At 41.5% G+C, this 15,795-nt stretch overlaps 1 protein-coding gene across 12 annotated transcripts in view; it reads left to right on the top strand.

Annotated features, from left to right (window-relative positions):
• Window positions 1–15,795, top strand: part of SYNE1 (spectrin repeat containing nuclear envelope protein 1) — a 518,607-nt gene that overhangs the window by 358,007 nt on the left and 144,805 nt on the right. For all 12 annotated transcript variants that reach the window (XM_029048032.2, XM_029048087.2, XM_029048053.2 and 9 more), the window contains 3 exons: window positions 1,339–1,530; window positions 8,596–8,727; window positions 10,341–10,447. In XM_029048032.2, coding sequence (XP_028903865.1) covers window positions 1,339–1,530; window positions 8,596–8,727; window positions 10,341–10,447 — 431 coding nt within the window. The remainder of the gene's footprint in view (window positions 1–1,338; window positions 1,531–8,595; window positions 8,728–10,340; window positions 10,448–15,795) is intronic.

Here is a 15,795-nt window from a genome sequence, read left to right on the forward strand (position 1 = left end):
CAGAGGGAAGGAGCCAACCTGGAGCCTGAGTTTCTGTCCCTCTTCCCTGTTCTGGAAAGCACACATTCCTGGGTTAAGTGTTTGCAGCCCCCAGAAGAGTTGCTGAACTTGCCCCCTGCCCCAGCACTTTCCTCCCCAGTGCTTAGGCCGTCCATGGTCACTGTGAGTGCACATGGAGCTGAGCATGGAGCCTGCCCCCATCCCACAAGGGGCTCGCCGTCTAAGTGGGAGGGAGAACAGGTATTGAATCCTCATTTATCAAATGAAGAAATTGAGGCACAGAGAAATTAAGTGACTTGCCCAAGGTCACTCTGCAAGCAAATGGCAGAGCTGGGACTCCCAGGTGCATGGTCTTTCCAATCAGTCAATCATAGTTAAGTGCTTACAGTGTGCAGAGCACTGTTCTAAGCCCTTGGAAGAGTGCAATATAACGGACACGTTCCCTGCCCACAATGAACTTGGTCCATGCTGCTTCATATTATTTGAGAGTAAAATCTATGCAGAACATGGTTCAGAGAATTTAGTATTGGGTATCCCATAAGCAGAATAACCACTTATTTCTTTACAGGGTTATTAGAAATACTCTTATTTTAATGCTTTGCTCTTTTGTGTTTAGCACACATTTCTTTCCAGGCAAAGTGTCTCTGCAGCCCTAGAATTGCTAGGGAAATGATACTCAGATTCATTCAGATTTATGTCTTTGAAAATTGTATAGTCAAATGGTTTATGCTTTTAGTGAAGCGAAGTCCACAATGCATGTTTGTGAACCCTGGAGCATTAATTTGCCTATCTGCAAAAGACTGGGGAAAATAAGAATCTGATTGGTTTCTGTAATTGGTGCCTGGGCTAAAGAGGATTATTCATGGGATTTCAGGGCTATTTAGGCACCAATCTGAAAGAACAAGCAAGCAGAAGAAAGGCTATCAATTCCATTGTAACATCGTGGGTGGGAGAAGGGGCAGCTCTGAATGACAAGACAGGGCAATCCCGTTCTGTCTTGATGTGATCTCTTCATTGTCTGGATCCAGGAGTGTCATAGTCTAGTCCTGAAAGAATGGAATAGCAGCTGAGCAGTCAGGCTTTTATTTTAGCTATGCAAATGATACATTCTTCATTCAGGGGACTTCTCCTGAATTTTGAGAAGCTCCCAGCTGGCAGTTGGGAAAAGCCAAATATCCACAAGTTTCTAAAGGATCCCAATCTCACAATAATGAGAGAGAGTAACAGTGAAAAACAGCTCAGCTGATAGATTGGCAAAGGACGAAGTAGGGCTTGAGTGAAACCTTGCACTGGATGCTAGGAAATGTATGAATTTGCTGTTTGTTTTTGCTGCTTCAGAATATGCTGGTGGAAATCGAACAGAAGGTAGTGGCCTTGTCAGAGCTGTCCGTTCACAATGAAAACCTGCTCATGGAAGGAAAGGCTCACACCAAGGACGAGGCAGAGCATCTGGCGGTTAAACTGAGGACGCTAAAGGGGAGTCTTCTGGAACTGCAAAGAGCCCTGTATGATAAGCAGATCAACATTCAAGTAAGCATTTTGGGGGTCACTAACTTTAAAAAGAAGCAGCTCTTGGCTGAATATTTTAATGCCTTTTCTGGCTGAGTGTTTCAAGGGCATTCAGAGGGTAGGAAACAAAAAGCAGTGTACTTTAACTCTTAGGCATGTGCAAATGCGTACACAAGAGCACACACCTCTCTAACTCCTCTTTTCTCTTTCTTTGTAAAAGGATGGGCCCTGGGAGATACACTGGCAAAGTGTTTTGGCAAATGAATGCTTAGTATTTACCATGGCATAGTATAGAGTAATAGCAAGGTTTTATTAAGGCATAGGTCATCCCTAAACAAATGGTATAGTATCAACCAGTGCTACTTATTGATGCTCAAGGTGGGTATAACACCTTATTAAGTGCTAATTACTCTTTGAACTTATATCATTAATCTCTTTCTATCACAAAATTTTTTCTTGTAATTTCTTTTGCTATTTTTAAACACTTAAAAGATTACTTTCCCAGTTTTGAAGAGCAAATCCAGTGCTGAGTTGATTTTTATTCTTCATTTACCCAGTGACATTCTTATTAACATTAAGCAATTAAGACTGTTGTGGAGGAATTAAGAAATACTAAATCTTTTTTGGAATGAGAGTTTTAGATTCTTTAAATTTAAAACAAAGTTCCAATACATTTTTGCAGTCCCTGAAAAGAGAATTTAAAAAGGCAGCAGGTTTTTTTTTTATTTGAGCAATTTTTAAACATTTGATTGCTGCAATGATAGTGCATAAAATGTGAAAAGATTCTAATAGTTGGGATAGATGACAGTACATAGTAGGCAGTAAGAGGGAGTAATCAATGAGTGAGTGGTATATATGGAATGCAGATCATTGTTCTAGGCACCTGGGAAAGTGCAATACAACACAGTTAACAGATAAGTTTCCTGCCCACAAAGAGCTTGCAATTTAGGGCAGTAGTTAAAGATATTTGCAGGAGGAAAGTTAGGGATGTTCAATGGGACCGCTCTAACCATAAGGATGATGGTCCAGAGAAGAAGGAGCCTTTATCTTACCCTGTTTCTCAGTTTTGGAAACACAGTTCCAGGGACTGGGTACGAATTTCAACTGTTGTTGTCATCTTCTCCCCCTCTAGACTGTGAGCTCACTGTGGGCATGGAATGTGTCTGTTTATTGTCATATTGTACTCCCTAAGTGCTTAGACAGTGCATTGTGCATAGTAAGTGCTCAATAAATACAGTTGAATAAATGAATCTTCATCAGCCTTACTGTGTGCAGAACACCGTACTAAGCTCTTGGGAGAATACACCAGATACCCTCCAGAAGTTCGCTCTAACAAGCAATCAAGAGTATTTAGTGAGTTCTTAGGGTGGAGCACTGTGCTAGCCACTTCGGTGAGTAGAGTTACTAGACAAGTACCCAGTGCTTAGGTAATATGGAAGGGCTGAGGGGTCAGTGGAGGGGCTGATACGAGAGAGATGAAGGAATCGATTGAATGAATGAATGAATGAATCAATCAGTGGTATATAGTGAGCAGATACTGTGTGCACAGTGCTGTACTTAGTGTAGAGCAATACACATGAGAAGCAGTGTGGCTCAGTGGAAAGAGCATGGACTTGGGAGTCAGAGGTCATGGGTTTGAATCCCGCCTCTGCCACTTGTCAGCTGTATGACCGTGGGCAAGTCACTTCTTCTTTGTGCCTCAGATCCCTCATCTGTAAAATGGGGATTAAGACTGTGAGCCTCACATGGGGCAATCTGTTGACCCTGTATCTACCCCAGGGCTTAGAACAGTGCTCTGCACATAGTAAGCGCTTAACAAATACCAACATTATTATTTATCCCCCAATTAGACTGTAAGCCCATCAGAGGGCAGGGACTGTCTCTATCTGTTACCGATTTGTACATTCCAAGCGTTTAGTACAGTGCTCTGCACATAATAAGCGCTCAGTAAATACTATTGAATGAATGAATGAATACATGTCTACACAGTAGAGTTGGTAGCATGATCCCTGTGCAGAAGGAATTTGCAGTCTAGATTAATCAGGGAAGGGAGATGTTATTTCAGAAGGGTTTTGAAGTTGGGAACAACAGTTGTTTTTCTGGTGCAGAGGGAGGGATTTCCAGGAAGAAGGGAGGGTGTGAGCAAGTAGTTGGTGCCCCTGCTACCACATTAATCCAATCACTTATCCCTCCTTGATTATTACATCAGTCTCCTTGCTGACTGCCCCTGCCCCCTGCCCAGCCTCATGTCTCTCCCCATTCCAGTCCAAACTTCCTCTGCTGCCCAGATCATTGTTCTACAAAAATGTTCTGACCATGTTTCACCTCTCCCCAAGAAACCCCAGTGGTTGCCCATCCACCTCTGCATCAGACAGAAACTCCTCATCATCATCTTTAAGGCACTTAATCACCTTGCCCCCTCCTACCTCACTTGGCTAGTCTCCAACTGCAAACCAGCCCGAACCAGCCCGCACACTTCGCTCCTCTAATGCTAACCTTCTCACTGTACCCTAGTCTCACTTATCTCCCATCTGACCTCTCACCCACAACCTGCCTCTGGCTTGGAATGCCCTCCCTCCTCATATTTGACAGAGAGTAGACAGTTGCTCTCCCCACCCTTCAAACTCATGTTAAAGGCCCATCTCCTCCAAAATGCCTTCCCTGACTAAGCCCTCCTTTCCCCTTTTTCCATTCCCTTCTGCATCACCCTGACTTGCTCCCTTTATTCATCTCCCCTCCTAGACCCACAGCACTTAAGAACATATCTCTAATTTATGTATTTAATGCATGTATCCCCCTCTAGATTGTAAGCTCATTGAAGCTAGGAAATGTATCCATTATACTGTTATATTATGCTCTCCCAAGCTCTTAGTACAATGCTCCGCACATAGGAAGTGCTCAGTAAATACGATTGACTGACTGGTGGTGAGAGAGACCAGAGCTAGGCAAAATGAATGGGTTGGTGTTAGAGAATTTTAGGCAACATTGGAAGGCTTTAAGGAGTGGGTAGACATGCACAGAACATTGTTTTGAAAAATGATTCAGGCAACAAAATTAAGCACGGACCGGAGAGAGGAGAGATGAGAGGCAGGGACGTCAGCGAGGAGTCTGGTGCAATAGTAGAGTTAGGATCATTCATTCATTCAATAGTATTTATTGAGCGCTTACTATGTGCAGAGCACTGTACTAAGCGCTTGGGATGAACAAGTCGGCAACAGATAGAGACAGTCCCTGCCGTTTGACGGGCTTACAGTCTAATCGGGGGAGACGGACAGACAAGAACAATGGCACTAAACAGCGTCAATGGGAAGAACATCAGTGTTGTGGCAGTTTCGATAGAGAAGAAGGAGCAGATTCTGGAGGTGTTGTGAAGAAAGAATCATCAGGATTTAGTCACCACATCAATATGAGAGACAAGGATAAGGCAAAGGTTGTGGATTTGTGAGACAGGGACGATTGTGGAGTTGTCAACAGTGATGAGAAAGTTAGGTGGAGAGAGGACTTTGAAAGGAAGATGAGTTCAGTTTTAGATGTGGAGTTTTAGGTGCTGGCAAGACATCCATGTTGACATAGTCCTGGAGACAGCAGAAGAGGCAAGTTTGCAGAAAAGGAGAGAAGTCATGGCTAGTGAGGTATATTTGGGGGTCATCTACGTAGAGGTGGTAGTTAAAGCTTTGCGAGAGCAAAAGCTCCTCAAGGGTGTGGAAGTAGATTAATGATAATAATAATGGTATTTGTTAAGGCACTGTTCTAAGCGCTGGCGGAGATACAAGGTGATCAGATTATCCCACTTGGGGCTCACAGTCGTAATCCCCATTTTATAAATGAGGTTACTGAGGCAGAGAGAAGCTAAGTAACTTGCCCAAAGTCACACAGCTGACAAGTGGGGAAGCCGGGATTAGATCCCATGACCTCTGACTCCCAAACCCGGGCTCTTTCCACTGAGCCATGCTGCTTCTCTAGATTGAGAATAGAAGGAGATCCAGAACTGAGTCTTGAGGTACACCTATAATTAGGGAGCTGGAGGCAGAGCAAGAAGAGCCAATACAAAAAGACTGAGAAAGAACAGTCAGAGAAGGGGAGACTCTCAGTTCAAATACTGGGAGTAAAACAAAGAACAAGGAAAGAACAGAAATTAACACAAACATGTTAGGGTGAAATAGGTGAATAAATAATTGAATATGCGTAAGTGCTGAGGGTAGGTATAATACATAAGTGCTAAAGGTGACTATTGGATTGACATGACTTCAGTTGTTTGAGTTAATTGGAGAAGGTTACTTGAGAGGAGATTAAAATATAGGAGATTGAAGGTAACCCATTCTTCATATTTTTAAAGAATCAGTCAAACCTATTTATTGAGTGCTTAGTTTGTGTAGAGTAATGCACTAAGCCCTAGAGAGAGTACAGTATAACAGTTGGTAGACACAGTTCCTGGGAGTCCTATATGTATTACTGTGGCTTTTAAAATAAAATACTGCCAAAACAACCTGGGCTTGAAGTAAAACAAAACAGGCCTGAAGGAAACCAGGTAGCCAAATCTGATGGATATTGCCTATCCTCTTCCTCTCATTTCACTTGGGTTTTCATTGGAAACCATGTAACCTGGAATCAGCAGAAGGAGGTGTGTTGACCTTGGATAGATATTTAACAGATCACACCTGGGAGAACAGAGACCCTTCTCTCTCTGAGGATGACTGTTAGGCAGGGAGGGAAAAAAGGGTCTTTCTAAATGTATAGTGGTTTTCCTTGGTTTTTGGGTTCCGTTAGAAGTTTCTCTTAGTGATTCTCCGAGAAGAGTCCCAGCTGACACGCAGCTTTATATGTAAGCAGGAATTTAAGTATTGTATAAGGGAAGAGTTTACAACTCCTATTGATTATGCAGATGCCTACATACCTGCTATTGAAGTTACTCTGCAATCATGGTGAGAATTTATTTAGGTTGAATTCAATCTATAGAAGCAAAATTAATATGAACCAACTACCACATTGATTTGTAATTGGTGAGGATTTGGCATAAAATTGAGTATGACAAATAGTGGAATTAAGAGGAAGGGCCTCAGTTTCCTAAAGAGAAGCAGCGTGGCTCAGTGGAAAGAGCACAGGCTTGGGAGTCAGAGGTCATGAGTTCGAATCCCAGCTCTGCCACTGTCAGCTGACTGTGGGCAAGTCACTTCACTTCTCAATGCCTCAGTTCCCTCATCTGCAAAGTGGGGATTAAGACTGTGAGCCTCACTTGGGACAACCTGATGACCCTGTATCTACCCCCGCGCTTAGAACAGTGCTCTGCAAATAGTAAGCACTTAACAAACACCAACATTAATTAAATTACTTTACTCTCTGCTTTCTCTGAAGTAGGAAAACTTCAGATAACTCCTCAACCCTCAGATGAGCATAATGCAGCTTCTTATGTCAAAAGACCTATGGGAATTTTAAAAACTCTGATGCTTAGAGTTTACTGGACATGTGGGCCTGGATCCAAGAGACGTACATGGAGAAGCAGCGTGGCTTAGTGGAAGGAGCATGGGCTTGGGAATCAGAGGTCGTGTGCTCTAATCTTGCTCTGCCACTTGTCAGCTGTGTGACTTTGGGCAACTTCTCTGTGCCTCAGTTACCTTGTCTGTAAATTGGGGATTGACTCTGAGCCCCATTTGTGACAGCCTGATTACCTTGTGTCTATCCTAGTGCTTAGAATAGTGCTTGGCACATACTAAGCCCTTAACAAATACCATTATCACCATCATCAGGGAGAAGGGATAAAAGGGAGCCTGGCAAGAGGGAGGGACTCTTTGATCTTTTGAGTGCTTTGTAATTAAACCATCCAGACAATCTAATTGGACGTTTTTGCTTTTAGAATTGACTTTAAATTCAGAAGTGTGGGATCCAAGCCCTCTACATAAGTCCAGTTGCATTCTGGTTTACTTTAGGAAAAAGCCATAAATGATTCCATTATTATTGGGTCTTCAGTGTGAAGTCAAGTCAGGATATAATAATCTTGTTAATAATACCTTATAAGGAGTCCTCAGAGTTGTTTCTTACAAGCTTCGTAATAGAAATCTCAGTTCTATTCAGGTCAAATAAAAATAGCAAGGATATAAATTGAGAGAGATTGCTGCTTATGATGTGAAAGAGAAATCAATCAATCATATGTTTATTGAGTGCTTACCATGTGCAGAGCACTGAACTAAGTGGTTGGGAGAGTACAAAACAACAGAGTTGACAGATACACTCTCTGCCCATAAAGAGCTTACACTCTAGAGGCAGAGACACACATTAAGAATTAATTATAGATAGGAAGGTAAGTGCTGTGAGGGTCTTCACTGGGTTCCTGTTGTCTCTGCCGTCACCAGTATGACTGCCATAACTGTCAGTAAGGACCTCTGTCAGTCTGATCTCCTTGGCTACTATTCTGGCTCCATTGTGAGTTTGAGGCTCTAGCAGTCTCACTGGCAATTTGGCAAGGAGAGAGAAGCTATCAGTCCTCCCTTCCCTCATATAGTCATAAGTGTACTCTCCTAGTGATTAAGCATGGTAGGACTGTTATAGCAATCTCCTTTCTTGAAGTTGCCCTGGTGTTAAGCAGAGTGTTTGCAGACACTACCTTCAAAATTAGTAATTTTTCATAGCTATATAAAATAGAGAGGAAAAAAAGAGAAAGTTTTGGCCTTCTGCATAAACCCATATCTTTCCTTTTTGATTTTGAATATACTACTCATAGCAGTGAGATTCCAGTTCCTTTCCTTATTTTTTAAATGGTATTTGTTAAACCAAGCACTGTACTAAAGGCTTTGATAGACACAAGTTAATCAGGTTGGACATATTCCCTGTCCCACATGGGCTCACAGTCTATCCCTATTTTATAGATGAAATAACTGAGGCACAGAGAAGTTTTGACTTGCCCAAGGTCACATAGCAGGCAAGTGACCGAGCCGGGATCAAAACCCAGGTCCTTCCGAATCCCAGGCCTGTGCTTTATCCATGCTGCCTTCTCACTTGGAAAGACTATCAGGTCAATCATTCCAGTTCACTTTCTCAAGACTCCCATTTCCACCTGGTGTCATGTGCTTATTTCTGCTTTATTCCCAACAGGGGACATCACAGGAGAAGGAGGAATGTGAAGCAGAGTTAGCAGCCGCACAAAGTCCAAGTGTCCAGGAATGGTTGGCACAAGCTCGAACAACACGAAGCCAGCAGCAACAGAGCAGTCTCCAGCGACAAAAAGTAAAGTATCTTCTGCCACCCTCTAATCTGCAGACTAGACATGCCTTTTTGGGAGAATCATTGTTCACTCCAGATTATCTAAGCAATGGCTACAGAAGGGGCCTGTGGAAAGAACATTTATCCCCTTGGATTGCTTTCTCCATTTTTACATTTCACCCTATAGTCAGTTTCTAAACTAGTAGTAGTGATAGTATTTATTAAGCTCTTACTTTGTAAAAGAGCTGCACCAGTAGTTTCAATACCTTATTGATAAATGATTCCTCATCTTTTCTTCTACTAAGTATTAAATTGGTAGAGTCAGTACTCTAACAGGTTCACTAAGGTTTTTTGAGAGAAGATTACTTTGGAATTAGGAAACATTCTTCCATCTGAGGGTATCTACCTTTAGAACATAATGTGGTAGAAATAGTTGGGCAGACAAACACAGCATGTGTGTGTGTATGTATGTGTGTTTATATAAAATACTGTTTTAAGCACTGAGCTACATGCAAAGCAGTCAGGTCATACACAGTTCCTGTCTCCCATGGGGCTCACAGTCTAAGTAGAAGGGAGAATGGGTTTAGAATCCCCATTTTACAATTGAGGAAACTGAGGCAAAGAGAAGTTAAGTAACTTGCCCAAGGTCACACAGCAGGCAAGTGGTAGAGCCTGGATTAAATCCCTTGTTTTTTGACTACCAGGCCTGTGCTCTTTCCACTAGGCTATGCTAGTTAAGATATGATCAATCAATGCTATCTATTGAACACTTACTGTGTACACAGCACTGAGTTAAGCATTTGGGAGAGTACATTATTACAGAGTTGGTAGACACATTTCCTGACCACAAGGATTTTACAGTCGAGAGGAGTCCCATAATGTGAGGGTTTTTTTTTTAACATAATAATAATGGTATTTGGTAAGCACTTACTATGTGCAAAGCACTGTTCTAAGCGCGGGGGATATGAGGTTCTTCAAATACATAACTCCTTTATAGAGTGTAAGCTCGTTGTGAGCAGTGAATGTGTCTGTTATATTGTACTCTCCTAAGCGCTTAGGATTAGTACAATTGAATGAATTGTACATTCAATTGTAGTGTGATTAGTACAATTGAATGAATGAATGAATGAATAATGAGTGAATCCCCCTTTGTAAGCACTGTAAGCTCTCCTAGTGGGCAGGGTAGTTATCTCTCAACTCTGTTGTGTTGTACTCTCCCAAGCGTTTAGTACAGTACTCTACACCCAATAAGTCCTTGATTGATTACAGGAGAATGGACTCTATGTATACTTCATTCAAAGAGCAGACCAAATCGTGCTCAGCACTTTGATTTCTATCTAGGATCAAAAATTATTTTACATTTACACCTGAGCCACTTGGGGGCACCATAGCCCAGCAGTTATCCCTAATCCCTGGAACAGACATTTTTATTATTTTCAGAAGTGCCTGTCTTTCATTACAACTGAAGAGCTAAAATTAGGACAGACTGAAGCAAAACATTTGCATTTACTTTTGTAAACAAATTGATACTTTGACAACACATTTGTTTTGAAGTTCTTTAAGGATCAGTAAGTGCAGAAATATAAATAGTATGTTCATTAAAAAGATGCTTACAGTGTTTGTTTATTTTTGACTAGGAACTAGAACAAGAGCTTGCAGAACAGAAGAACCTCCTTCGATCGGTTGCAAGCCGTGGAGAAGAAATCTTAACCCAACATACATCGATAGATGGCTCTTCCCTTAGGTGTGTTTGGAGATTTTATCATTTCCTGTTTCCCCTCCTTTCATTTTTCAACCATCCCTTTTTTCATTAGTGTTTGTTAACCATTTAGTTTATGCCAGGCACTGTGCTAAGCTCCTGTGGCTTCAACTACCATCTCTATGCAGATGATTTCCAAATCTACATCTCCTGCCCTGATCTTCCTCCTCCTTTACAGTTTCACGTTTCTCCTGCCTTTGGAACATCTATACTTGGATGTCCCGCCTACATCTCAAGCCCAACATGTGCAAAACAGAACTCTTTATCTTGCCTCTGACCTGAAACACCCTCCCTCTTCATATCATCAGGCAGACAATCACTTTCCTCACCTTGGAAGCTTTACTAAAAGCACATCTCCTCCACGACGCCTTCCCCGACTAAGCCCTCATTTCCTCTTCTCCCTCTCCCTTCTGTCACCCTTGCACTTGGATTTGCACCCTTCATTCACCCCTCCAGCAGCCCCAAAGCACTTATGTACTTATCTGTAGTTCATTTATATTAATGTCTGTCTCGCCCTCAGACTCCAAGCTTGTTTTGCTCAGGGACTGTGTCTACCAACTCTGTTATATTGTATTCTCCCAAATGGTTACTTAATACACACAGTAAGTGCTCAATAAATACAATTGAAAGATTGATAAGTGCTGGGGTAGATACCAGCTAATCAGATTGGACACAGTCCAAGTACTGTATGGAGAGTACAATATTAGTCTTAATTCTCATTTTACAGATGAGGTAACTGAGGCACTGAGAACTAAAGTGACTTGCTTAAGATCACGCAGCAGAAAAGTGGCAGAGCCAGGATTAGAGCTCAGGACCTCAGATTCCCAGGCCCACATTCTTTACACTAGAATATGCTGCATCCTGTACACTTATGTGAACTTCTGATAATGATTTATGCATTCATTGATGCACATAATGTATAAAACTGGAAAGTTTGACTGAATTGCTAATCCCTCACATCTCAGTCCAAACCAGCTTGACAAATAGAAGGGATCCAGAGGCACTGCCTGCAACATCCTCAGTGATGAAGGTAGGTGCTACTGCCTCCTAGAGAGTTGCAGATTAAAGGAAATATTCTTCCCTTACTATTAGGGAAACAGCGTGGTTTAGTGGAAATAACCCGGGCTTTGGAGTCAGAGGTCATGGGTTCTAATCCTGGCTCCGCCACTTATCAGCTGTGTGACTGTGGGCAAGTCACTTTTCTTTTCTGTGCCTCAGTTACCTCATCTGTAAAATGGAGATTAACACTGTGAGTCCCACGTGGGGCAATCTGATTACCTTGTATCAACCCCAGCACTTAGAACGGTGCTGGCACATAGAAGCAACGTGGCTCAGTGGAAAGAGCATGGGCTTTGGAGTCAGAGGTCATGGGTTCGAATCCCTGCTCGGCCACATGTCAGCTGTGTGACTTTGGGCAAGTCACTTGACTTCTCGGTGCCTCAGTTACCTCATCTGTAAGATGGGGATTAAGACTGTGAGCCCCACGTGGGACAACCTTTCATTCATTCATTCATTCAATAGTATTTATTGAGCGCTTACTATGTGCAGAGCACTGTACTAAGCGCTTGGGATGAACAAGTCGGCAACAGATAGAGACAGTCCCTGCCGTTTGACGGGCTTACAGTCTAATTGGGGGAGACGGACAGACAAGAACAATGGCAATAAATAGAGTCAAGGGGAAGAACATCTCGTAAAAACAATGGCAACTAAATAGAATCAAGGCGATGTACAATTCATTAACAAAATAAATAGGGTAACGAAAATATATACAGTTGAGCGGACGAGTACAGTGCTGTGGGGATGGGAAGGGAGAGGTGGAGGAGCAGAGGGAAAAGGGGAAAAAGAGGGTTTAGCTGCGGAGAGGTAAAGGGGGGATGGCAGAGGGAGTAGAGGGAGAAGAGGAGCTCAGTCTGGGAACGCCTCTTGGAGGAGGTGAGTTTTAAGTAGGGCTTAAATACCTGATCAGGGATACCTGATTCCCCTGTGTCTACCCCAGTGCTTAGAACAGTGCTCGGCACATAGTAAGTGCTTAACAAATACCAACATTATAGTAAATGCTTAACATATACCATAATAATAATTATTATTATTAGTCCCTTCCTTTGTTTATGGGAGAACTTTAGATGGACATGTCCTCATTCCTTCAAGGAGAAGTTTGGGCAGGAGAGAGTCCCTTGGGAACAAGAAGATAAAGCAGTCATAAATACAGTTAGATGAATAAGGGGAAATGAAACAAAGACAAAGTTTTCTACCTTCCCTAGATTGTGAACCCCTGTGTGACAGGGCCATTATCTGAACTGTTTGCCATGTATTCACCCCAGAGTTTAGCACAGTACTCCAACCTAGTAATTTAGTAAGGGCTTGAAAAATATAAGAAAAAAGAGATGGAGAGAAATTAGAGAAAATTGTACTGAGAGGATAAAAGGAGATGAGCCTGAATTTGTAGCCATGGAGCCTCAAATTATATATTTTTGTCCTTCATGTTTAAAAATCATGCTGACCATGTTTGAGGAAGTGAATAAAAAGTAAGGTATTAGCAACTGTGACTTATACATCAAGACCCTCTAGACTATAGGCTCATTGTGGGCAGGGAATATGTCTGTTATATTGTTACATTATGCTTTCCTCAAGCACTTAGTACAGTGCTCTGCACACAATAAGTGCTTCATAAATATGATTTACTGATTGACTGAAGACCTTCCAAATATTTGTGGCCAAAGCTGAGTTTTACAAGGACTGCCTGTTCCTTTCAGGATTATGTCTTTTCCCAATGAAACACTGAAAGTTAAAAGCCAGAACCACACAGATCTGTTCACCAAATACTTGAATAAGTTTCTTTTGCTGCCTCTTTCCTGTGACTTTCTTGCAAAGACTTCATTTTCTCTCTCTCCTCTCTACCATTGTGGGAAATTGTCCAGGGGAAGAATGCAAGTGATTATAAATTACATTTGCAAATATGAAAATATTTGTACCTTTTAAATAACTGTGTGGTCAGAAACTGGCATTCTGCAAAGTACTTTAGAGATCAGACAAGTAGAGTGTTTAATTTATTACACTGCTTTTTTAGGAAAAAACGTTTTTATTTGTAGAGAAGAGTATTATCCATCCACTGCCCACAAAACTCCAGGCATACATCCAAAAAAAAATGAAGTAATTAAATCCAGTGGCCAAGAAATAAAATCTCCCATGAAAGAAAAGAAATAAAGAGGTTTTCTGGCAATCCGTCACTGTTGGCCTTTCAGTTCGAGAGCACAGTTCAAATTTAAACCCATTTTGTAAGAACATCTTCTTTCCGGTGGTGAAGTCTATCCTCCAGCTGCAATCCAGTGAAATGAGGGCATGTATTTGGGTGATCTGGGGAGGAAAATTACTGGAGGTTTTCCTCCCAGAATTATTATTAACACTAATTGGAGGGCGTAGGGGGAAGTATGTACAAACATTCCTGAGCAAACAAGTAATTTCCATGTACCATCTGGAAAATGAAAGCTGGAGATACACCCGAGCTCCATTCCATTTTAGGTCAACCTTCCTACCATATTAATCCAGGAGATGGTGAAGTGAGGGACAGGTGAGGGGAGTTCAATATGTTTATTTTTATTTTTTAGAAATATTGGCATCAGCTTGGTTTAGTGGAAAGAGTCTGGGCCCAGGAGTCAGAAGCATGGGATCCTGAGCCCATTCTGCCACTGGCCTGCTGTATGGCCTTGAGCAAGTCACCTCATTTTTCTGTGCCTCAGTTTCCTTATTTGTAAAATGAATGTATTAATAATTCATTTTCTACACCTCACAGCTTTGTTGTGAAGGTTAAATGAGACAATGATTGTTGTAGAAGTGCTTTGAAAAAATAAAGTACTATACAGCATGGTTCAAAAATAAAATGAAAAAGTGCAAATAAAAATAGAATAGTATCTACAATGACAGCCCCATCAAAAAATTAAGAAAGGTTCTTAGGGAAGAAAGCTAAATGTAAGTTATATGCACAGTGAAATCAGAAGTATAACTGTCTTGCTTAGATTGTAAACTGAGGCCTTCCTTGATTAAGCCTTCATTTTGTCTTCTCCCACTTGCTTCTGCATCACCCTTGAACTTGAATTTGCTCCCTTTATTTGGCCCTCCCTCAGCCCCACAGCACTTATGTACATATCTGGAATTTATTTATAGTAATGTCTTTCTTCCCCCTCTAGACCGTAAGCTGGTTGTGGGGAGGAAATGTATCTACCAACTCTTTATATTATACTCTCCCAAGTGCTCAGTACTGTGTTCTGCACACAGTAAGCTCTCAAATATGATTTATTGGTAAGCTCCTTGAGGCTGAGCTTGCACCTTCTACTTGGTAATAGGATCTTCAAGTGTCTAGATGCAGTGGTCAGCACAGACTATACTCAAGAAATATTGCTAATTATTGACACTGGAATTTGGGGATCAAGTGATTTTCTGTTAAAAATTTGTGATGTTTGGACTTTGGTATTGGTTCACACCCACCCAGTACTAACTGGATGGATATGGGTAATGGAAATGTGTAACTAGAGTGCTGAATTGGTGAACTTTTATCCAGATAAAAAGGCAAGATCACATTCAGGCTTTGGTCGTCCTGATGTAGTGAGATCAGAATTCTTTAGAAAAAGCTATTCAGGCCAAGATTTTTCTTTTCAAACTATCCAGTTCCCATGTCAGTGCCTACCTTCTCTCTTTTCTGACTGTGAGGTCTGCTTTTACCTCATAACAGTGGTTGAAGTTGAGTGGGTGGCAGGGCCAGTGGAGAGAACATTGGAGGGTTAAGATAGAGGGACCCTGGGAGTTTTTGCTCAGTTGTTAAAATAGCCTTGTGATCAAGTCCCATCTGCCTGTGCTAAGAGTTTAGGGAACTACTTAAACCTGCATCCCACATTTTCTGGGAAGCCCTGGAAAGACTTGGATAATGAATTCTGATCCAAAAGACCTTGGAAGATTTCCACTGAGTTATGTACAAGCATTGTTTCCATTGTTTCACAACATACATCAGGAAAAGCAAAGATTTACCTTGGGCCCTGAGACCAAGCCAGTAGAGAAATGAAATGTTCTTCATTTAAATGCACTAAGGACCTAAATTTTACATTTGACCCTAATTTAGCTTTATCCAGTTCTGGGCCTTCACCAGTACTTTATTTTAAAGTTGTTTAGCCCTGTTTATTACTCTGTGCCATTATGAAATAAAGTGTAATTGTGTTAGTCTCTTTTTAAATGTTTATGGTTTTAGAGTATAAAAACTAAAAATATTCATTGCCAAATTTTGATGTCAATTCTGATTTGCGAACATTGAACATCAATTTCTCATACTGATCACTTTTGCCCTG

The sequence above is a fragment of the Ornithorhynchus anatinus genome, chromosome 2 (genome assembly GCF_004115215.2).
Source record: "Ornithorhynchus anatinus isolate Pmale09 chromosome 2, mOrnAna1.pri.v4, whole genome shotgun sequence".
Lineage (NCBI taxonomy): Eukaryota > Metazoa > Chordata > Mammalia > Monotremata > Ornithorhynchidae > Ornithorhynchus > Ornithorhynchus anatinus.